Raw genomic sequence first — 22,305 nt, forward strand, 5'->3', positions numbered from 1 at the left:
AATAGGCTGTGAGTGGATCTGGTGCAGATGGCAGCTGCGAGTGCCTCCGGGCGCCTGGTCCTCAGACAGTCTCTGGAATCTTCTGTGCATCTGGCTCTGGTCAAGGCAGCCTTACTGTTTGGCATAGGAATGCTCTTGCCCGGCCTCTGTTCTTGAACCCCCTCCACCAGCCCCTCTTTGGAATTTATTTACAACTTCTCTGGGAGGTCTGCTGGAGAATCCCCCTGGAAGTTCTGCTCAGAGCTGGATGTAGGGACCCCAGGCCCGAGAGGAGCAAGTGGGAGGCCCCGCCTCCATGGCTGGATGAGGGCTGGATCCCAAGCACTGTCCCCACCATGGACTCCCCCGTCCTTTGCCACACACATCTGAAGCACCTATTGTGTGACAGGCCCAGACGTGGGACACAGCAGGGACCCAGGCGAGACCCTGCCCTTGAGGTGTTCCCAGTGCAAGGGCTGAGTGGTGAGAATATGCATCATAGACGAGGGCTTTATTGAGCACTTACTATGTGCTCAGCTGTTTAACAAGTCCTTCTGCACCTCTTACTCTGTGCCAGGAGCGGTTCAGAGTTATTGGTCCCTCTCACAGACAAGGAACCACAAAACACAGGGGTCACACGACTTCTCTAAGGGCACACAGCAGTAAGCAGCAGGGGGCAGGAGTTCAACCCAGGCCTGTGCATGCAGCACTGAACCATCTGCCACATGGGAATAGCATCAGCTATGGTGACAACTAACAGGTGAGCCCTGAATCCCAGAGAAATTCCCCAACGGGCCCATAAGGGTGGTCCTGGATTTTCTGGTGGGAGCTGGAGGGACCGCGCATGCCCCTCACTAGTGGGAGGGGATGATGAGGCAGCACACTGGGGAAACCAAGGCAGCAGTCAGGAGCCATGCACTAGGAAGAAGCAGCCAGAGAAATCCTACAAACAGAAGTGACTGGAAAAGAGGAGAAACAGAAGGAGGCTGCAGCACCAGCCGTCTGCCTGTATAAAAAACCCACAAACACACAGGACTCGGGAGCCCACTCTGGCGTGTCTGCAGTCAGACACCTATTAGCTGTGTGACCAGGGGCAAGTGCCTTTAGCTCTCTGTGCCTCAATTTCCCCAAATATAAAGAGAATATGATATGAGCACCCACTTCAAAGGTGCTTCTTAGCACATGGCATGTACTCTGTACGTGATTATTAAACGAACAACCACAGTATGTAGTTTACAAGGACACTCACGGACAAGTCATCCAGGCTCAGGGGTGCAGATCCTTGATGTCGGTGGGGAGAGGAGGAGAGGCGCGGGTAGTTGTGAAAAAGGGAGTGTGTCGATAAATTAAGTTCAGAGGGGGCCCCGGGTGGCTTTGGCAGCGCACAATGAACCCTCTAGGGCACAGGTACCCATAAATCACCAACGACCACGAAAATAAATCACCCTGTGTGATGCCCCTGGGCCTCATGCCTGGAAAAAGGCAAACGTTCCCCTCCAGCCCCTGCGACCCCCATGCTGGCTCCTGCTTGTCACCTGGGCTGGCCGAGAACGCCGCCCTGCCCTTTCATTCACTCCCTCGCCCTCCCTCCTGACAAATGGTTCCTGAGGACCCACTATGGGCTACACGTTCTCTTAGGGGCTTCAAGGAGCACAATTTGGCCTGAGGGACATGTGGATGCATTTGTCTCCTTTTTCAAGTGTTTACGCATTCCTTCTTTCGTGCATTCTTTAGTCTGTCCGCACCTTCGCCACCTCATTCATCTACTTCCTCTTGGTTCATGTGGTCCCTTAAAATATGCCTCAGGTCCCCTCTGCAGGTTCTGTGCAGGTGCTGGGGATCCATTGTAGCCAGGAAGATGTGGCCTGGTCCTGCTCTTGGACCTCACAGTCTGTGAGGGAAACTGTCAACACCTAAACAGACAACAATGCCACACCGGGCTGGGACCATGAGGGCTAGGACCCAAGTGGGTCATTGAGCTAGGGACCGACCTGGGGCATGGGGGCGCCTATTGAGACAGAGTGATTAAGGAAGGGGGACATCCACGTGGAAACCTAAAGATGCAGCAACCGTCCTGGGAAGACCTGGGAAATGGAATGTTCCACACGGTGGAATCATCTCCCCACACTTGCATCCATCCATCATCTGCTTACTCATTCATTCCTGTCTTTATTCATTTATTTGTTCAATACATAAGACAGCTTGGTCTACTTGGGAAAAATTTGTTTGGAGCCACATAGGTCTGAGTTCCGATTGCAACTGCCACACACTAGCCAAATGGCAGAGAAATGCTTCTTATCTCTCCATGCCTCAGTTTCCCCATCTGCAGAATGGGGATAATGATGTCTAATCGGAGGTTGGTTGTGAGGATGAACTGAGATGAGGATTCGTGAGGGCACGGCGGATGCTCCACGAATGGCGGCTATTGTTTTGGTCCGCCAGCCCATCATTAGTGTTTGCCTTATGTGGGGAGGGACATGTGACGACCAATCTCATGGCTTGTCAGTTTGCTCTGGCTCCTCCAATCAGGAACACTGGGACACACTGATTATCTTTTCTACCCTATTTCTTTAAACAAAGAAAATGGAGGCACAGAGAGACTGTTGATTGTTTAAGGCCCCCAGGAAGTGGCAGAGCTGGGGAGACACCCCAAGCACTTTGCCCCTAATCTACCCGCCCAAGTGGCTGGTCGTCCCTCTCCAGGTTTCATTGGCGATGAGGCCTGCTGGGCCACCTGAGGTTTTACCGGCAGGTGGAATGGTCAGCATTTTAGTCATGCTGTGGGGTATCTGCTCAAATTGCTCGTGGCAAACAGATTCCCTAAAAATGGCAGTGGCGTTCTCTGGGTCCCAGCTCGGCGGGCTCCTGTCACATAATATCGAGAGGCTTTGGCAGGTCACCCAGCTGGGAAATGTCTGGTCGACCCCCAGCCTTGCCAGAGACCGAGAGCCTTTAGCTTCAGCTCCAGACCTGCGGCTGTGTGTCCTGTGGTCATCCAGCACATCCGGGTCTCTGCCTGGCCTCTGTCTGGTGATACTGTCTACCTTGGAGTCATGAGATATTTCACAGCATAGGGACCCTTCATACTTGGTGTTCATCAAACGTCATTGAACCTGGACTGGCACCTAGCACCTTGGGCGATTTCCTTAATGACACCTGTCGATGAAGCTCGCCTCCTGGGATTTGGTTTTAAGAGCATACGGTAAGTTAATCAGAAGGAAATGGGGACTGGCAGTTATTGGGCAATCTCTATGTGCCCCCACACCTTTCACATATATGATTTTAGTAAATCCTCATATTTCAATTAGTGCGTAATTTGGCTCTGAGGAACAAAAAGTCTGACTAACTATGGCTTAAGCAATAAGCCATTAAATTTCTCATGTAACAGGAAGTCTGAAGGTGGTGGTTCCGGGTTTGGTTCAGTAATGACATAAAGTCCCAAGGACTCAGTTCTTCCTTCTGCTCTGCCATCCTCCGTATTTTGGCTTTTCAGTTTCAGGCTTGTGCCTCATATACACAAAATGGCTGCTGCAGCTCTAATCATCACATTTGCACACAAGGAAAGAGGAGGATGAGTAGAGACACTTTTTCTCTTCTGAGAAAGGAAATCCTTTCTAGGAGTACCCGGCAGATTTCTTCTTGTGTCTCATGGGTCAGAGGCCCATCCCTAGGTCAACAAATGGAGAAATCATTAGTGTCACCTCTTGTGGGGTCATGTCTATGGTGATCATAAACCCCTTCCATGGACACAAGCCTGCTGCCACCTCCAAGCGGCCACATGTACTTCAGCATCCCCTTGTTAATAAACTGCAGGAAAAGGAAAGAGGAGTAACTGTTATTTAAACTATAGAGGAGAACATTCCTACTGAGGCTTGGGGACAGGACCTCACCCAGGCGTGAGAGTAACCCTAAGGAAACCCTCGCGGTTGAGCTCAGCGCGTGTGAGGGAGAGAGGAAGCAGTGTTCAGAGAGCTGGCCCCAGAGACCACGCCAGGACCAGGGCCATCCTAAGTGCCGCAGGCAGGCTCTGAAGAGTCGTTCCCGGGAGGTGACCCGTGGGTGCCGCGGTGCTATGATAGTTTAGTTTAAGGATCACTCCGGTTGCTCTGAGACACGTGGGTGGTGGGGGTGGGCAGGGAAGCCGGGGGCCTGTCAGGAGGCTGTCGCAGTGGTGCACGTGGAGAGGACGGGCCTGGTCCCGTGCAGGGCAGGCCCTTACGGAAGACCCTGCATCTCCTCTCTCGCACGAAGAAGAGGCTCCTGTGACAACGGTCCATCACCTGGCAAAGAGCAGGAACCCCAGCGGGGACACCGAGTGTCCAGGCATATGTGGAGAGAGTCCCAGGACCTGAGGGCGTCTGGCTAGGAGCAGAGAACCTGTAACTTGGTCCCACGGCTTTAATTTGCCGTGAAGCTGATGATGAGATCTTCAGCCTCGGAGCCGATTTCATTCATGAATTGCTGTCATTTCTGGATCGGGGGACTGAAAGCCACCCTCTGCTGCTCGCAGCTATGGAGAGAGGAGAGAAAGACGGCAAATGGAAACCAGAAGGAGGAGCAGCCGAAAGAAATGAGAGGGAGCTGGTTCTCCACTGGGAGCCCTTTCAAAGCCGCTGCAGCTGCCCACGGGTAACAGTATCTCTGCCTCCCGCCCGTCCCCCTCCCTACCTTTGTGAACTACCTGGCAGGGTGACCCCGCTCCTCTGTGAGAATTTCACACCCCGCTGTGAAATCACAGCCCTGTAACTTTCCCTTTAAGAACTGTCAGAGCAGGGGAGGCCGGGCAAGCCAGGGCTGGAGGTGGGGACAGAGGGAAGAAAGAAAAAAAAAAGAAAGAGAGGCAGGAAAAGTTTTTTCAGAGGAAAATGCAGGGTTTGTCCTTAACCCTGACGTCAGATCTTGCTCTAATAAAACCCCCCAAGGGCCGCGGAAGAGGCATATCTGGGGCTCCTGATGGGCCAGGCCAGTCTGGGCCCAGCTCCCCCGAGAGGTGGCTGGATCCTCTGGGCTCTCGGTCGATGCCTTTGCCACTGACTTCCAGGCATGAGGTGGTTCCTGCCCTGGACGCTGGCAGCAGTGACAGCAGCAGCCGCCAGCGGCATCCTGGCCACGGTGAGTTCTGCCTGGAGGGGCTCAGAGGGGACCCAGCTCCCAGCCCCACCGGGTCCTGGTGTTTGGGGTGTGGTGGGAGGATGAGGAGGGCAGAGGAGGTGGGGGCAGGAAGTTGCCCACGCAGGGGGCAAAGGTGAGGCCCAGGGTGAGGAGTGGGGCTGCCTGGGGTCTGCAGAAGCTGGCAGGGCAAGGAGGAAGGGGACAACCCTCGGGGAACCAGCCACGCGGGTCCTGCACGCCCTCCCTCCCCACCTGAAACAGAGCAGAAAGAATGTGGCATTCAAGGCCACTGGGAGTCGGGGGCTTGGGCTCCAGACCCGGCTTTGCCAAGACTGGCTGTGTGGCCTTGGGCTAGTCACTCACCCTCCCGGAGCACCACAAAGTGAGGAAGTTGCTAGGAGAATCTTTGAGTTTGAAAACTCCAAGACTCCAAGCATTGGAGATACTACAAGGATGGGAGATGGAAAAAGCTAAGCAAAGTTGGAAAGGAAAATGCCAGGTTTCAACAAAAGCTCCTCACTCGAGCACACAGCGCTCGGGGTGATTTCTATCCCCAGCTGCCGCCGCCTTGGGTTTGCACAGCCCTCTACAGTGTGTACAGTGTGCACACTTTGGTCCTGCCTACGAAGCCTGCTCTCCTGGTGGGGGAGGGGGCATCCTGAGGGTCCTCTCTCTCCCACCTGCATCCCAGGGCACACCAAGGACAGGGACAAAGGTCTGCACCTCCAGGAAGCCAGGGGACTAAGACACGTGGCAGCACAGAGCCAGCTGCTGGGGCTGGGCATGGGGTGGGAAAGACAGACGGGAGGTGGGTACGGAGCGGGTAAGAGGTGGGTATCTGGGCGGCTTCGAAATCCAAGATCCCACAGCCCCAGCCGGGGCCTGCTGCCTGCTGCAAAGCCCAGAGAAGGAGGGGAGATGGCAAGTGGGTCCTTATCACCAGCTTGCATGGATGGCTTCCTTGGGGATTAATGAATCCCCTTCACAGATGAGGAAACTGAGGCTCAGGGCCAAGCTACTTGCCCATGGCCCCAAAGACTCTGGGTCTGCTTCAGCCAGATCTCAGGCTGACAGCCCCCAGCTGACTGAGAGCCGGTGACAGGTATTCCTCCAGGGAGAGAGTCTGTCGGCTTCATGGTTAAGCCCTCCGTGCCCCGCGTGGTGCCTGCCTACAGGTAGCGCCGAACCACCTTCCGGAAACGATATTAGCTCTATTTTGCAAATGAAACAAACAGAGACTCACAGCAAGTGTGGGACTTGCCCAGGGTCTCACAGTGAATAAGCAGCCAGACTGAAACTTAGATCTGGTGATGCCAAATCCGAACGTTTCTTCCAGAGCTCTCCCGATTAGGGGACGCTGAGCATGTCCTACCAGAAGCAATCAAATCAGCCTTGATTTCTTTCAGACGCTGGGTGCAGCCGCGCCTTTATCTGGGTACGGCCCTGCAGGTTGCGACGTCTGGGAGGGCAGGGCGTGGATGGAGAAGAGGTGAGGGCCGTAGGGCGGCCAGAGTCTGAGCGAGGAGAGGAGGAGGGAAGTTTAAGGCTGGGTCCAAGCGAGCTGGTGCCCCAGTTACCTCCCAGAGCCGCTGGTGCTGGGGACGGGCGGAGGACGGGCGGAGGATGGGCCCAGGGCTCCGCCAGAGGAGACTCCAGCGAAGGAGCCAAGAGCAGAGGGGCCCAGGCAGCGGGATGGAGGGAAGGCTCCGGGAGGAGCTCCAGGCAGGTACCTCTCCCAGATCACACACCCCCGCACTGGTTTCATGATTCAGGAGCTCCCGGGACAAAGGCACGGCATTGGGTTCTGGCGGCATCCTCAAAACCCGCCGCGTGGGCTGAGACTCACAGACAGCAGCCAGACTCCGTTCAGAAAGCAGCACCGGGCCGCACAGCCACGTTCTGTGCACAGCCCCCTCCTCGACTGATATGGAAGGAAATGCAGGTCCAACAGCGGCCTAGTGGGACTTTAGTGGAAAAATGCTTACAGATGTTCATATGGGAGAAAAAGTATGTGAGAATTGCCAAGAAAATTTTGAGTAACTAGAGTTGTGAGGGAGGACTTCCCTGTGAGATATGAAAACACGATGCAGAGGTTCCGGAGTGGGAGGAGGAAGATGCCAGCGCAGGAAGAGCTCCGTCCAGCAGGCAGGTGGGAGGGCGAGCTCAGAAACACAGCCCAGCGCACGTGGGCTCTAATACACGCTGAAGGCGTGTTGCAGCCAGCACTGACTTTTCACCTCTTTATTCGTTTCTTCCTTCCACATCTATTGAGTGTCCACCATGGGCTGCAGGAAGGGACTGCTAGGTTTAGTGAGAACCGCCAAGCGCTGTGCCGAATGTCGAATGCTGTGCAAATACGTACATACGGCCTACCTCAGTTCATCCAACAAGCATGTATTAGGCACAGCCTGAAACTCCCATAACAACACTATTAAGCAAGTGTAATTAGCCCCCTGTATAGACACAACAAGGAAGCTCAGAGAGGTTAAGTAAATTGCCCAAGATCACACAGCTAATAATCAGGGAGCTCACGTTTGAACCTAGGTCCAGCTCTTTGCAACACAGTCTCCTGCCTCCCTGGTCCACGTACTTGTGCAGAAATGAGAAGCGGTCCCTGTCCCTACAGGCTATCAAGGCCCCTGGATGACAGGGGCAAAGCCATCCAGGATAGAGAGGCTGGGATGCAGGCTCTGCCACCGGCGGTGCCAGCTTCGGCAAGTCCCTCGCCACTCCGGACCTCACTTTCCTCATCTCTTAATCGCGACTAACAGCCTCACCCCCACCAAGCTCCCTGCTGCAGGACGTGAACACGTGACTGTTTGAGGGATGCCTCTCAGGAGCATGTGATTGGGCAAACACATGCTGCAGTGACAAATTCCTGGGCAAACACTGGGGCTGTGGTGGTCTGTGTGCAGGTCTATAGGGAGACCCGTGTCCTCCCTCCCATATCGACATATACGGGCTGTGCATAGCTGTACAAGAGTGTGTGTTCGTGTGTGTGTGAATGTGCTGTGTGTGTGCGTGTATGAGCCTCTCATGCGGGTCGGGACACTAGCTCATTCTCTGCTCCTGGAACCAACTGCAGAATAATGTGAGCCTGGGTGTGTGGCAAAATATCCCCTTGGAGAGAGAACATAAACAATATGCCTTTTTTACACCTCCCGTTTAGCGTTGGAATCTCAACGAGCATTTCAAACCCCACCCAGGCCCCACGCCCACCAGCTCAGAGCCTCTTTGGGCTCCTTGAAGCCCCTGCTCCCAGCTCGGGGCCCCTCCCACCCACGGCTCATCCGGGATGCTGGCGCTAAAAGGCACTTTCCCCTTGGCATGGCATTTGGCGAGGGAGTGAGCCTGGGAGCAGGTCTCCATGCACCCAGCTCTTTGGAAGACACAGTGCTGCAGTGGGGGCTGGGCACCTCCCCGCTCTTCTGCAAACCCAGCCGCCTACCCCCCGGAGAAGGCCCCTGTCCCATGCCAGCGAGGCAGCCAAATGCCAGGAAGCTGCCATTGGCTTTGTGCAAACAGCAACCCTGGGATCCTCCCAGGATCCTCCGCCATCTCTCTGGGCAGCAGGGAGGTGTTACTCCACACCCTGCGGGCTCAGACAGGGCAGCAGGGAAGGCAAAGCAGCTATAGTGCAGGTAGGGACCTCAGCCCAGGCAGCAAAGCAAGGGTTACCGCGGAAGTCTTGGAGCAAGACTCACCACATTTGTTCACTAGTTCAGCAACAGCATTGGAACGTCCTACATCCCTGCGATGTGGCTGATGACAAGGGCTAGCACGGATCACGCTCTCGCTTTGCTCTGGGCACGGCGTCCTCCCACACGACGATGGGGCAGGTAGTACCGCCATCGTCCAGCCCAGCGCCGTGCGGTCAGTCGCCGCCTGCAGCCAGAGGTCACTGAGCACTCGAAAGACTTGCTGGAAGAGTGAGATGCACACCGGATTTCAGGGCCTCATTATGAATATAATAGCGTAATACTCTCATTAATAATTTTTTATATTGACTCCGTGTTGAAATGATACTATTTAGAATGTACCATATTAGGTTAAACAAAATACATGATTCCACTAAATTTCACCTGTTTCTTATTACTTTTTAATGTGGCTACTAGAAAATGTAAAATTCCTTCTATGGCTCATTGTATTTTACTGGATAGTGTTGGCCCCGAAAGACACAGAGGTACTCAGAGGTATGGTAATAGGTTGGCGGGGATGCTGCGAGTGGAGAGCTCTCTCCTCCCAGAGCTCCGCTCACAAGCTGCGCACCCTCAGGCAAGTAACCCGGCCTTCCTGAGCCAGGATCCCCTCTGTGAAGAGGGATATATTAAGAGTGGCTTCTTGGGGTTGTTGGGAGAAGTGAAGAACAAAACGGAAATAAAACACGGGAAGCCCAGGAGTACCCAAGGGAAATGATTCCATTGTTCCAAGAGCAGAGTGGGGGAATTGCGACCTCAGTGGCAGCTCCAGCTGCAGACAAGGCCCGGGTCCAAGCGAGCGGGGGTTTCTGAAGACCCCAGGCTCAGCCCCAGGTGGGCGGGAGGAGGGCCAGGCTAGCTGGTGGGCCGTCCTGGCTGGGTGCTGGGACTGCCTTCTAAAGATCCCAAAGACTTCTACACCACGCCAGCTTCCCCAGCGTATTCACAGGGAGTCAATAAACGCTTCAGGGTTATTGTGTGGGAGAAAGAAATATCCGTGATGATGATGATGATGATGACAGCTGGAGGTGACGCTCGCAGGGTCCCTTGATGCTGACTGTGGGTTTCAGAGCCCATCCGCTTACTGTTCCACATCCCCACTGTGTGCCCAGCCACTGCCAGCTTTACAGGTGTTGTGGGTCGGCTCTGCCCTTCCCCTGGAGAGGGTTCGCGTTGGAGACAGATGTTCACGCCAGCAGAGAGGAGTGTGTTGAGGACCCAGGGGTGAGGCAGGGGGTGGGGAGCTCGGAGGGCTGTGGGGGACGGTGAGAACACACATTCTGGGGGTCTGAGCCTGAATTCCTAGAAGGACCCCACGTACTCGCGCTTAACCTGCGCCCTGGTGATTCTCATGTGCGCTTGATTTCAAAAACCAGTGAATCAGACAGACTCTGGTCTCTCCCCAGCTCAGACATTCCATTTATCATCCAGCTCTCCTCCTCCTCCCGCTCCTCCTCCTCCTCCTCCTCCTCACTGTGAAAGAAGGAAGGGAATAGAATGTCCGAGAAGAGACTGGGCCTCTCAAACGTGAATGATGGGCATTCCAGGGCACGCGATAAAATCTGAGCCCGCCCACCCCAAGGTCTCCGAAGCAGGGGCAAGTTCAGGCTTGAGGCTTTGTTTGCGGATCTGCTAACTCTTGACTTGGGATGGGTGGGGGCGGGGGAAGTGGGGGAAATGAGAGCCCAGGCCCAAAGAAGAAGGGAAGGGTCTGGGAGTAGAGAGAAGGGACGTGCTGTGAGCCTGCCCAGGGCTGGGTGGGGCGGAGGCGGGTATCTAGGGGTAGAGCAGGGACTCTTAACCCCGACCTGGGAGCGAGCAGTAGACTCCTTGCCCAGACAGCCACAAGACTGGGGGAAATAGTTCATGCTGTGTGACTTTAGGCAAGCCAGTTGCCCTCTCTGCTCATTTTCTCATCTTGAAAATGAGGAGGTTGAACTTTACCCTTAAGCTTGCTTCCAGCTGGAGCCACCATATAATCCTAGAGTCCACTCATTCATTCATTGGGCGGATCCATCATTTAACAAGCAGCAGGTCTCTGCGGGATAATTCTTGCTAGGAGAACTCACGGCACTGCCTCTCTGGAAAGGGTGCTGTTGGCACCCAAAAAGGTGTGTCCATGCTCTGGGATGTCCCTTTAGATGTACTTCCTCTCTCTCAAGGTGCCCAAAAGTGTTCTGCTCTCAGCCCAAGTCTCCTTTGCCAACCCTCAGAGTGCACCTGTTTCTGGCTCACAGCATCCTCATAAAACTGAAAGCCGGCACCTTAATCTCCGAGGGTCCCACCATCGCAGGGGGTCTCCATCAGGCTCTCCCTCTTCTTCCTGCCCATCTGTGTTTTCTTTGGTTCTCCTCTTGTTCACCTTGTTTTCTACTTCATGCACCGTTTTCCCAAATACTCCTGGGTTCCCACCCCCATGCACACACCCAAGCTGTTCCCTCTCTCCCAAATGCCTTTCCCTCCCTTCTCTGTGTCATGCAGCTGATGCCCTCTGAACTGGTGGCCCTCTGGGATGCTTCCTTGGCCTCCCCTGGTAGACCTGCAGACATCCCACCGTGGGCACCCGTCGGTTCTTGTCCTTGCCCACACGGAAGGAAACACGTCACCCAGCTGGAACTCTGGCTTCGCCCCATGCAGAGGCCACACTTCCTTCCACCTCCTCCTGCAAAGTCAAGCCCCTTGCCACTCCCAACCACCCGGGCTCTCGTGTCCTTGGGCCTTTGCACATGCTGTTCCCTCTACCTGCCTTGCCCGTGCTTTCTCCCTCTGGACTGGTCATTGTCCCTGCTCCATTTCATCTGTCACTGTGTCGCTGGCATATCACAGGTGCTCAAGGCGTACTTGTTGAGTGGATGAACTAACAAAGCCAGAGCCAGCTGGGTGCAATATGTGTACAGGGTTGGGGGTGGGAAGGAGGGAATCAGACAGGAGGGCCTGGGCTGGCCTGCTAAGAGGACTGACCGGCAGGCGTCCACTCACGGGCTTGGTTCCAGAGCACAGAAGCAGAGGTCAGGACACTGGGTTCTGCACAGGCTCTGCTTCTGTCTCTGAGCTTCAGTGTCTTCATCTGAAAAGAGGGACAGGAAGACACACTTTGTCCATGCTCCAGGCAGGACAGTGCGGTGGTTAAGAAGAGGTGGCAGCATACAGCCCCACCACGTTCCAGCTCCAAGCCCCCAAATCCCCCAGGCCTTAGTTTCTCATCTGTAAAATGGATGTAGAATCCCATTTCATGGAGCTCTCGTGACTAAGGGAGAGGGTGCAGGGTGGGTGCTGAGCGTGTGTTGAGAAGGGGCTTGGAGAAGACAATGATACAGTGAATCGCAAGGCGCTTGGGATGAGAGGCTATTGTCTTCAAAGTCCTTTTGGGAGCTCTTAGCAGTACCTGGCAGATGCTGCATGGATTGGGGACTGAGGCCACCTGTCCTCCCAGCCACTGCCCTTACAGTTAAATCTGCCCCTGTACACACACACACACACACACACACACACACACACACACACACACAGACATCAGTCAACTTCCTTGACGGTAGTCTCTGGCCCTCAGTGGCCCTCAGTGGCCAAGTCCCCAACACTTGCAAACTTCAGCTGTTAAATGATCAGAAGAGCCAGGCTCTGCTGGGCCCTTGCTGTGTGCCGGGGACCACTCTAAGTTCCTTGGCACATATATCTCATGTATTGCCCACAAGAGCCCTGGGGGTAGGAACTTTTATCAATTGCATTTTATAGAGGAGGGAACTGGGGCACAGAGAGTTTTACTCACTCCCATGACACCTCTGTGTCCCCCAAGCAGGGATCCTAGGGGCGTCCTTGTATGTCAGCTTCTTAACCTTGCTCTGTTCTTCCCCGTCTTACTCAGGAGTCCAATCTAGGAGGAGGGAAGGGAGGTGGCATCATCTCCAGGCCATGGAGGGAAGACAGCGAGCAGAGCTGGACGGCCCATAGCTGTTGCCTCATCCAGGCTGATCTTGTCACAAAGAAAGTGACTCATCCAAGGCCGCCAGTCTCAGCGTGGGGACTGAAGCCCAGGGTTTCTTCCCTCCGGGTGCGGGCTCGGGAGCCCCGTGCAGATGTTCGCTCCTCCCTTGTAGGTGGAACAGGTCTGGGCTCAGTGGATGGCACCTTCTTCCACCCTTGTCTGTGTCAGCTGCAGCTCCAGGGCTGGCCCCTCTCTGGTCACTCCAAGGCCACTGCCCTGCCCAGGTTTGGGACATAGGAAGCTCTTTGCTGCTTTTTGTTCCTTGAATAAACTGGGTAGCAGGCAAGAGCAGAATGCTTTAGGGGTCACTGGAGGAGGATGGGACCCGGAGTCAAATAACTGAATGTGTCCATTTCCTGCTATGTCTCAACCTCTATGGGTCTCAGTTTCCCCATCTGTCACATTGGGAGCATCAGTGGTGACCTCATGGGATTGTTTTGACCATCACCTTGGCTGACTCAGGAAAGACGCCTGTCTTCCCCGGGGGAGGGCACACACATCCTCGTACCTTGGCCCCTGCCTGCCATCGCCATGTCCTTGAACCCTAAGCCCCAGCAACACTGATGACTGGTCCTCCTGTGTCCTGCTATGTTGCTTCAACCTGCACCCGCTTGCTCACGCCGAGTCCCAGCTCAGACACCTTCTCCGCCCTTCCTCTGGACAACTCTCCCTCATCCCGTGAGACTCAGTGCAAATGCCTCCTCCTCCAGGAAGCACTCCTTGTTCCTACTCTCTGTCCTTCCCCTCTTCATCTTGCACCCAGCGCCCTTCCCTAAACTGTGCTGAACTCCCTGTGGTGTGGCCCTTAGGTGAGATGACTTAAAAGACAGGAGCTTTGAATCCTGGAGTTGAGATTCAAATCCCAACTCTGCCATTTGCTAGTGGCCTTTGGCAAATTATCTGATTTATTTTTAACTCAGTTTACTCATCTGTAAAATGAGGAAATAATAAAAGCAGTCTGCCTCTTAGGGTTATCACAAGGATTAAATTACTTATAGTGTAGATGATCTTGAGTCAAAGATACCATCTAATTAAAAAAAAATCTTTGAGACAATCAGCGCAGTTTGAATGTGGATTGGGTATTAACTAAAAATATTACAAAATGGTAACTAATTTTATCAGTGTGATAATTGCATGGAGGTTGCATTTTTTTTTAAATTCTCACACTTTAGAGACACACTGAAGAATTTCAGGTAAAATCACAGGATGTCTAGGATTTGCTAGATTTTCAAGAATAAAAAGCATGCTTATGTGTGGAAGCAACAGAAGAAACAAGATCAACAAAGTGATGATAATTATTAAAGCTGGTGATGGGTGTGTGGGTTCGTTACATTATTCGTCCAACTTTGGTGACTATTTGAGCACATCTCTAACAAAAGACACATTTTAAACTTGGATTTTGTGTGTGTCTGTGTGTGTGTGTGTGTTTAAAATACAGTATTCAGTGTTTTTGTTGTGGTTTTCTCACAACCCTGCAAAAACGTAAACACCATGCTTGGCCTTTACAAGAACTCCAGAAGCCAGACACGGCCCCGGGCTGCAGCTCCTTGCTGCAGAAGCAGTTGCCGACTTTACATCCCTGTGTCCTCGGAGGCTGCGTGTTCTCTGAGGCTTTGCCCTCAGCACTTAGCCCTGCGCTTGGGACTCAGGGCTCGAATGTGGAAGGAAACCTGGCTTCCTGCCCGTTCTACTCTCTCCATCTGAAGTTGACTTCCCCACCCGACGCTCACAAGGCTGTCTGTTTATAAAACCAATTAGTAGAAAATCTCAGAAAACCTTCCACATCCCATGACATGCAGCCTGGCCAAGGCTGAATCAGCCGCGGGGCCTTCAAGTCCCTGGAAACCGCCCTCACAAGGCTCCGGGCACTGCGGGGGCAGACGAGGGCCAGGGTCCCAACCTTTTTGGTACCAGGAACCATGTCACGGAAGACAATTTTTCCACGGACGGGGGAGGCAGGGGATGGTTTGGGGATGATTCAAGCGCAGGACATTTATTGTGCACTTTATTTCTATTATTGTTACATTGTAATACATAACGAAATAATTATACAACTCACTGTAGGTTGGGGACCCCTGCTCCAAGCCCTCAGCCCAGGGGCCTTGGGGGGTTTGGAGCTTTCCAAGCTGGTGGCCCGTGCAGGGCAGCTCTCCCAGGCCCCGCCTGAAGGGCAGCCCCCACCAGGGGCTGGGGTACAGGGGTCTGGGAGTGCGCTCCTCCTCGAGATGCTGGGAGAACAGGGGTTTATTACCTTGTGGCTGACTTAGACGCACCCCAAATGTAAAAACAAGGCAGTGGGGAGGGAAGGTGGGCCCACAGCTCTGGGCCCAGGCCCATCTGCATTTTCCCACTGCCCCCATGGCCTCTCTGTTCAGCAAAGCAGTGAACAGAAGTCACTGCCAACAGGGCAACCCTCTTCTGAGAGTCCCCAGGGCCCACGTGGGCTCAGACCATTCCTGCCTCAACGCTGCCCCCTTGTGGAGCATCTAGGTTTGGCTCTCAAATACAGGCAAGCCAAGCCTTCTGCCCAATCTGCAAGGTTCATTGAGTGTTGATCCAGGGTGTGCTAGGTGCCTTACTGGGCACCGAGAAGGCAGGAAAGGGCAACCCATCCCTGAGAAGCTCTACAAGAGTCTCCCTGTTCCTCTTCCGGGTCCCTGGGCAACCTGGGCCCGACTCCATTTCAATCCTCCCTGTGGGTGAGGACCCTGCCTTGTTCATTGAGCACCAGGCACACAGCAGATGCTTGGTGCATGTGTGTGATGGACGGGTGGAGGAATGAATGAATGGAGGTGAATGAATGAGGGAGTCGTGCAGCATGGTGACTGCAAGTGAGGGCTCTGGAGGGACACTTGGGTCTCATGCCACTTACCAGCTAAAAGACTTTGAACATTAAGCTCCCAGACTCAGTTTCCCTATCTGTGAAATGGGTATAATATTACTAACTGCTCATTAGGGCTGCTGGAGGATGCTGTCATCACCACCATTTGACCAATGAAGGAACAAGCCCGGTCCCAGGTCTTAGAGCTGGGAGTGGCAGGAGGTGGGGGCTGCTTAATGGGGTCCCCTCCCTGCAGATGCTGTGTCCTTTCGTGCACCCTGCGCCCTGTTCATCAGCGAGCCCCTGGGTGGTGCAGCCCACCACGGCCAGCCTCCTACTTGCTGCTCCCATGCCGGCTGCTAAGCATTTTTTGTAAAAATGAAGGAAAACTCATATACAAAAGTCAAATTCTAGACAGACATCTTCACGGGTCCACTTTCAGAGAGCTGAAATGCACTATAAAAGCCGTAGTTACTACCCACCTTTAAATGTTACCTCAAAAATACATATGTCACGTTTCCTATGGGGCCTGTATTTTTTTCCGGCTGTTTTAATCAGCTCAGGTTTGCCCAGTAGGTGTGATTGCCCAGTAGGTGTCACTGCTTTTAACCTGCATGCTGAGGACCCTCTTTGTCCAGAGGAGTTGAGTAGGCAACACTCAGGGTTTTGTCATTGGGAGCTACGCCTTTTTGTTTTTTCTCGTTTTCAGCCATTTTCACCCCAAGGGCAAAATACGTAATTTTCATTTAACTGCACAAGACCTGCTCACCGAGCAGTGTGTCACTCGAGGGATCACAGAATGGTGCGTGTCTGCAGGTCTGCCCGGACTGCGTGGGCACACAGTTCAGGGGTGTTTGTGGGTAGTGTGCACAGAAGTGTGGGGGTTACGCAAAGTCAGGTGTGAGGAAAGGAAGTCGGCCGAGGATCCCTACACTTCTCTCCCCCCTGCCCAGTGTGCTAAGGCGGTGGTTCTCCTTTCCATAAGAATCGCCAAGCGTCACAGGTCAAGCCACAGATTCTGGGCCCCAGCCTGGAGGAACCAAAGCCGAGTGCTCAGAGTGGGATCCAGGAGGCTGTGTTTAACAAGTTCCACAGGCCAGTGGTTCTGAAACTCTGGGGCACTAGAACCACCTGGAAAGATCCCAGTGCCGAGGCCCCTCCCCAGGCCACTTAATCAGGATCTGTGTCTATTGCATCAGTGTCTATGAAAGCCCCAGGGTAGTTCTAATGTGCAGTAAAGTTCGGGAACTCTCAAGGTAGTTTGATTCTGTTGGAGGTTTCCTGGCCTCGTAGTTGGGAGGGGTCCCTGAGGAGGGGTCTGAGTGGGGCGGCTGGGGCTGGGGTGGGCAGGCTGCAGCAGGTGGAACTGGGCAGGACCAGGCTGTGTCGAGTTGGCTCTGGGCATCTTGCCCAGGGAAGCATCTCAGAGTTGCCACCACCTATGTCTTCCCCATAAACACAGTGGTATCTGCAGAGAGTGTAATTCCAGCAGTACATCATAAAAGAGACTTTTATGTGAACATCTGCAATTTGGAAGTGCCAAGGCCGTGTTTTTCTTTTTCTGGCCCTAGACAATGCTCTCCTTGATTTACAGTATTATTTTCCCTTTTTTTCTCCTTAGCTTCTGCTGTTGGAAAGAATGATGTAGGCTCCATAGGGAGGTGCGTTTTCAAAGATCAGTTTCTCCATCTGCAGAATGGGCCCAGTCACCCCAGCTTGAGTAGTGCATGGTGGATAAGAGGACAGCAATCAGGACCCAAAGCAAAGCATTTGAGGCCTTTCTTGATCTGTGCTGCCCATTGAGTCCATCCTCATCTGTCCCAGTCTCCACCTCTGCCCTGCACCCACACTATGCCCCGGGCACTAGCACCTGTGCCAGCTCAGTGCACTTGCACCTGGTCCTTGTCTGTCAGGTGCCTCTCCTTCCTCACCTCTATTCCTCCTCCTCCCTTAAGCCCCACGCCCCAGGCCTACTCCCTTGAGAATCTCTCCCCAGGCCCAGCACACGCAGCTCACCCTCCTCTGTCCTCCCAGGGGCAGGTCCGCTTGGATCCCCCACTGCCTCCCCAGCACACAGTGCAGCATCTGGCGCAAAATAAAAGCACACTATAGAGGTGTTGAATGAACAACTGAAAGGGAAAATGAATGAAGGAATGTATGGGAGGACACCATCCTTACAGTGTTTGTTGCACTGAATTGCAATCGTCATTTATGTCTGTTGGCCTCATTAGGTGAATCAGTGAGGTGAGGAACTCTGTCTTTGCACGTTTGCTTCCTTGCAGCCTAGCACAAAGCCTGGCACGCAGTAGGTGTCCAGTAAGCGTGTGTTGATAGAACGAGTGAGTCGATGTACATATCCCTGGTTGAACTGTCAACACCTCAGGGCAGAAACCACCCCCGTGCCAGCCACCTGTTTTCCTGTGTGCACACACGAACACGAAGAGTGGGGTGGGCGGATTATCAGGAGTCTGGACTTACTGGTGACCTGCAGTCACATGCCCTAGGTGGCTGGACCTAGATGCTAGGACTCAGAGGGACATTCACCCACCCAGTCTGCAGGTTTCCCCGCGGCACCTGTCCGGGACTCTCTCCCCAGGCTGAGTCTGGGAGGCTTCTCACCACTAGATGGCGCCAACAGCAAGGGCTGGCTCAGCGGAATGCCCAGAGCCCATCCCGCACTGCCCACCAGCCCATCAGCAGTGTCCCTGTGCAAAGGGAGGCCTTCTCTGTGGCTTCCCCCTAGCCAGCTGCGTGCCCTGGCGCCTCCAGGCAGATACTTGGGAAGGAAGCTTCCTTCTGGGGACCTCTAACTTGGGATGCAGACAGGAGGATGGATGATAACTCTGTGAGTGGGGTAGCCCCCAGGTAAAAGCTTACTCTGGCTGAGCTTGAAGCATCCAGAGTCCAGCTCTGTTCTGGGCACTGCAGGGTGGGGGAGGGTGCGCAACCATGTCAGTGCCAGGCCCTACTTAGTGCTTGCGCTTGCCCAATGCCCCTTCCAACTGCCCCTGGGGCGAGGTGGGCGTGATCATGCCCATCTCACCCTGGGATGCTAAGGATCGTAAAGAACAGGATGCTTGCCCAGGGCCACTGGGAAAGAACCCACGTCTGACTGGCTCAGGTCCCATGTTTTTTTCTTGACACCAAAACTTAGTACTGAGAGGACAGGTTCAGGTTCCAGGATGTGATGTCCAGAATATCAAGTGACACTAAAGCCCTTTTTAGCCAACGATCCCCCATCCATCTGTCCATCCCACCAACTCACATTTGTGAAGCCCCGCTGTGCACCACGTGTGTGTCTCAGGCACACAGAGAGAGGCAAGGCCCAGATCCTACCCTTTACAAGTCCACATCGAGTGTGGGGGGCAGCACCTCTAACTCAGCACATTGAAGGCCGGGAGGGCTTCCTGGAGGAGAGGACATCTTTATTCCTTTGCCAAGAGCACATCCTGGCAAAGTGAGGATGCATCAGAGATGGTTTGTTGGTGCTTAGGAAGCTCCAAGCCTTCTAGAGTTGTACGCTGACAGGGAAAAGCCTCTCTCCACAGCGTCAAAAAGAAGGGTGTGTGTGTGTGTGTGTGTGTGTGTGTGTGTGTGTTTGACTGGTTTTACTGATTGAGGAATTTGGGGTTTTGTTATATCCTGTTGTGTTTTTGAGGAGGCACAAACAAGGGCAGTCACACTAACACCTCCCAGGTGAATGCCAGCCAGCGCTGCCAACCCCAGAGAGCTTTGTTCTCCACCAGCAAGGCCTTCCAAAGCCACGGCGCCCACAAGCCTTCCTCCCTGAAAGGGGCTGCAGGCATTATTCTCTTGGCCATCCCGGTATCCGTCTTGACCCTAACAGAGAAGCCACCCATCTATCCCCAGTGAGGACAGGGAATGTGCCAGGCACCCTGCCCTCATCCCCATGGAGTTCAAAGGCACAACCTCCAAAACACACAAACGTCTAATTATGAAGCGTGCATGGCGCCTTAATTGAAAGCCAGTCACGTACAGGTCCAGCGGGGCAGGAGAGTCCACCAAGGCCTGAAATCAAGCCTACAGGTGATGAAAGCCCCAAATCAGGGTTTGCCTTTTCAACCTTCAAAGACCCTTTATTCCTTGCAGCAATATTTACTGAACTTACTGCATGCCATGCCCCGAACCCAGAGTCAGACTAATTCAGCAGTTCAGCTGGACTCTGGCCCTCCCAGCCAAGCGTGCAAGGCTGGACCCTGCTCACCTGGGCAAAATGATTCCTGCCCTGGTGTTGAGAGAGTGTCCATGCCTCCCTGGGACGCCTGGAGCTTTGCATGGTACTCAGTGCCTCAAGTTGTGATAAACTGCCACTAATACCTGCCTCCTCCATAAGCTGTGGGTTCCCCAAGCACAGGGAATTTTAAATTTATCTTCAAACGCCTAAAATTTAAGAGAGACTGTGAGCTAGTTCAGCAGACGTTTGCTGGGTGAACGAAAGAGCCCGGAGGAGGCAAAAGGAAAGGGTGTCGCAGCGAGAGTCAGGGGATGTGTTTGTGTCTGGGCCTTGGTGTGAGCTGGGTCATCTTCCCGGAGTGTCCTCCTGCCTCTCTGGGTCTCGTTTCCTCCTTCGTGAAAGGGGCGAAGACTGTCTGAGTGCCGCCGGTCGTCGGAGTGAGATGCAGATCTGTCAGTCCGTAGATTAGGCTCTTCCGGTTCCAGATGGAGGGAGCAGCCTGGAGCCCAGCCGGGACGCATGCTCGCCCCCTCGGCAGCCCTGGCTCACCTCTGCTCCTGCTGAACCCAGGCGTCATGGCTGAGAAGCCCTGGGCAGGACGCTCCGAGGCCCAGGAGTGGGAGGACTGGCTGGAAGCCTGCTTCCGGCCCTGCTCCCTGTGTCCTCAGGCGATTCTCCTCCCCCTGGAGACCCAGGTCTCCTCTGGTGTACAAAGTGAGGGTCCCAGATGGGATTGAAGGAGGCAGCCAGAGAGGTGGAAAGGCGACTGGATCCCAGAGATAGAGGCGGCTTGAAGCTCCCATACTCAGACCGCAGGGCGCCCCCTCTGGTTGCTCCTCAGGGCAGGCAGCTCTGTGGGCCTTGGCTTCCCTTCCCCACTGGCCCATGGTTACGCCATCTTATTTGCCAGGATCAAGATGACGCCGTTGGCTGGGGGATGGGAAGAGGATATTGGGGAGGCTGGGGTGGGGAGTCCATAGCCCTGAGCGCAAAATGCAAAGACTCGTCTGTGCAGGGCTTGAGCTGGCGAGGAGGCACCATGCACATCCCTGCAGACTGGGGACATCCAGATGGCAGGAGCTATAATGTCACACACCTGCTGCTCCACCCCACCAGCCTTTTCTGATGCTCAGAGGGAAAAATAATAACAACAACAGGTCTGCTGGCGAAACCTATGTTGAACAGGGGTCCCCTGACTCAGCAAGGTCTCAAGAAACCTGGGAGGGCGGGTAAAGAGGGTGGGGCTGCAAGTCGTAGCAGAAGGGCCTGGGCTGTGAGCCCCCTGCCGCTGCGTGACCCCCAGCAGGCTCTGAACGTCTCTGAGCCTCAGTCCCTCTCTGTAAGATGAGGCCAGTCACTTGCTTCTGGGGCTCTGGGGACCACCAGGAAGGAAGGACGTGAGCGTGGGGCTGAGAATAATTTGCTGAGAACCTTTTGAGTACCAGGAAGACGGGAGTGTGATACAGAGCCCCCTGCCTCGGCAGCCCGCTTCACCTCTGCCCTCCCCCTGCAGGCCCTCTCTCCAGCCCCCACGACCATGACCTTCACCCCAGCACCCCTGGAGGACACATCCTCACGCCCCCAGTTCTGCAAGTGGCCGTGCGAGTGCCCAGCGTCCCCGCCCCGCTGCCCGCTGGGGGTGAGCCTCATCACAGACGGCTGTGAATGCTGTAAGATGTGCGCCCAGCAGCTCGGGGACAACTGCACGGAGGCCGCCGTCTGTGACCCCCACCGGGGCCTCTACTGCGACTACAGTGGGGACCGCCCGAGGTACGCAATAGGAGTGTGTGCACGTAAGTGAGACCTTCCCTGCCTTCCCACCGGCCCCCCGCACCCCAGCTCTGGCCGAGGCCCCCTCCCTTGGCTCGCCCACAGCGGTTTCCCTGGCCAGGCTTCTGCGCAGGGGGTCCCCCCACCCCAGTCCATGGTTAGAGGTCAGAGGCCGGTCCCTTCCTGGGGCGAGAGGGACACCTGCATTCGTCCTGCCTGCATGACCTCGCCCCTTGCTCTATTCTTGGTCCTGGAGGCACACTCATGGCTGTCCCTGGGGAAAGAAAGCCACCAGGAGAGACCTGAGCCTAGTTTGTTCTCCGAGTGGTAGGATCCTTTAACAGAGGCTCACAGCTCCCAGGGAACACCAGGGCACTGCACTATTCCAAATATTTTAATAACATTGTAAATTAAAATAACATAGTTTTACAAAATCCAGTAGCCTTGAAAGAATGAAAACCAGCAGTGAGCAACCGTTCCTTTCTGCCACCCCACCCACGTTCCTCTGGCTACTACAGTCATTTTTAACTTTTTAGCCCTTTTTTCTGATGGCTACCACTAAATATTCCATGTCTTCTGCTGTATCTTAATTAGCTTGATATATCAATTTTGTATATATTATTAATACATTCCTGTATAGCAGCCGATGACTTAGCTCCTCCATACCACCAGATACTTCCCCTGTATTCCAAATATTGTCACAGTTTTTGGTTCTGCCACCATCGGTATTTACAATGTTATGACCATA

The 22,305-nt window shown here is 54.2% G+C and overlaps 1 protein-coding gene across 2 annotated transcripts in view; it reads left to right on the forward strand.

Annotated features, from left to right (window-relative positions):
- Positions 1 to 4,916: 4,916 nt before the first annotated feature.
- Positions 4,917 to 22,305, forward strand: part of WISP1 (WNT1 inducible signaling pathway protein 1) — a 28,941-nt gene continuing 11,552 nt past the window's right edge. The window contains exons 1-2 of one of the 2 annotated variants that reach the window (XM_012648028.1): positions 4,917 to 5,091; positions 21,301 to 21,580. In XM_012648028.1, the coding sequence (XP_012503482.1) occupies positions 5,023 to 5,091; positions 21,301 to 21,580 (349 nt within the window). In that variant the 5' untranslated portion in view covers positions 4,917 to 5,022. The remainder of the gene's footprint in view (positions 5,092 to 21,300; positions 21,581 to 22,305) is intronic. The other variant, XM_012648029.1, reaches the window with a different exon arrangement.

The sequence above is a fragment of the Propithecus coquereli genome, unplaced genomic scaffold (assembly GCF_000956105.1).
Source record: "Propithecus coquereli isolate 6110/MARCELLA unplaced genomic scaffold, Pcoq_1.0 Scaffold28, whole genome shotgun sequence".
NCBI lineage: Eukaryota > Metazoa > Chordata > Mammalia > Primates > Indriidae > Propithecus > Propithecus coquereli.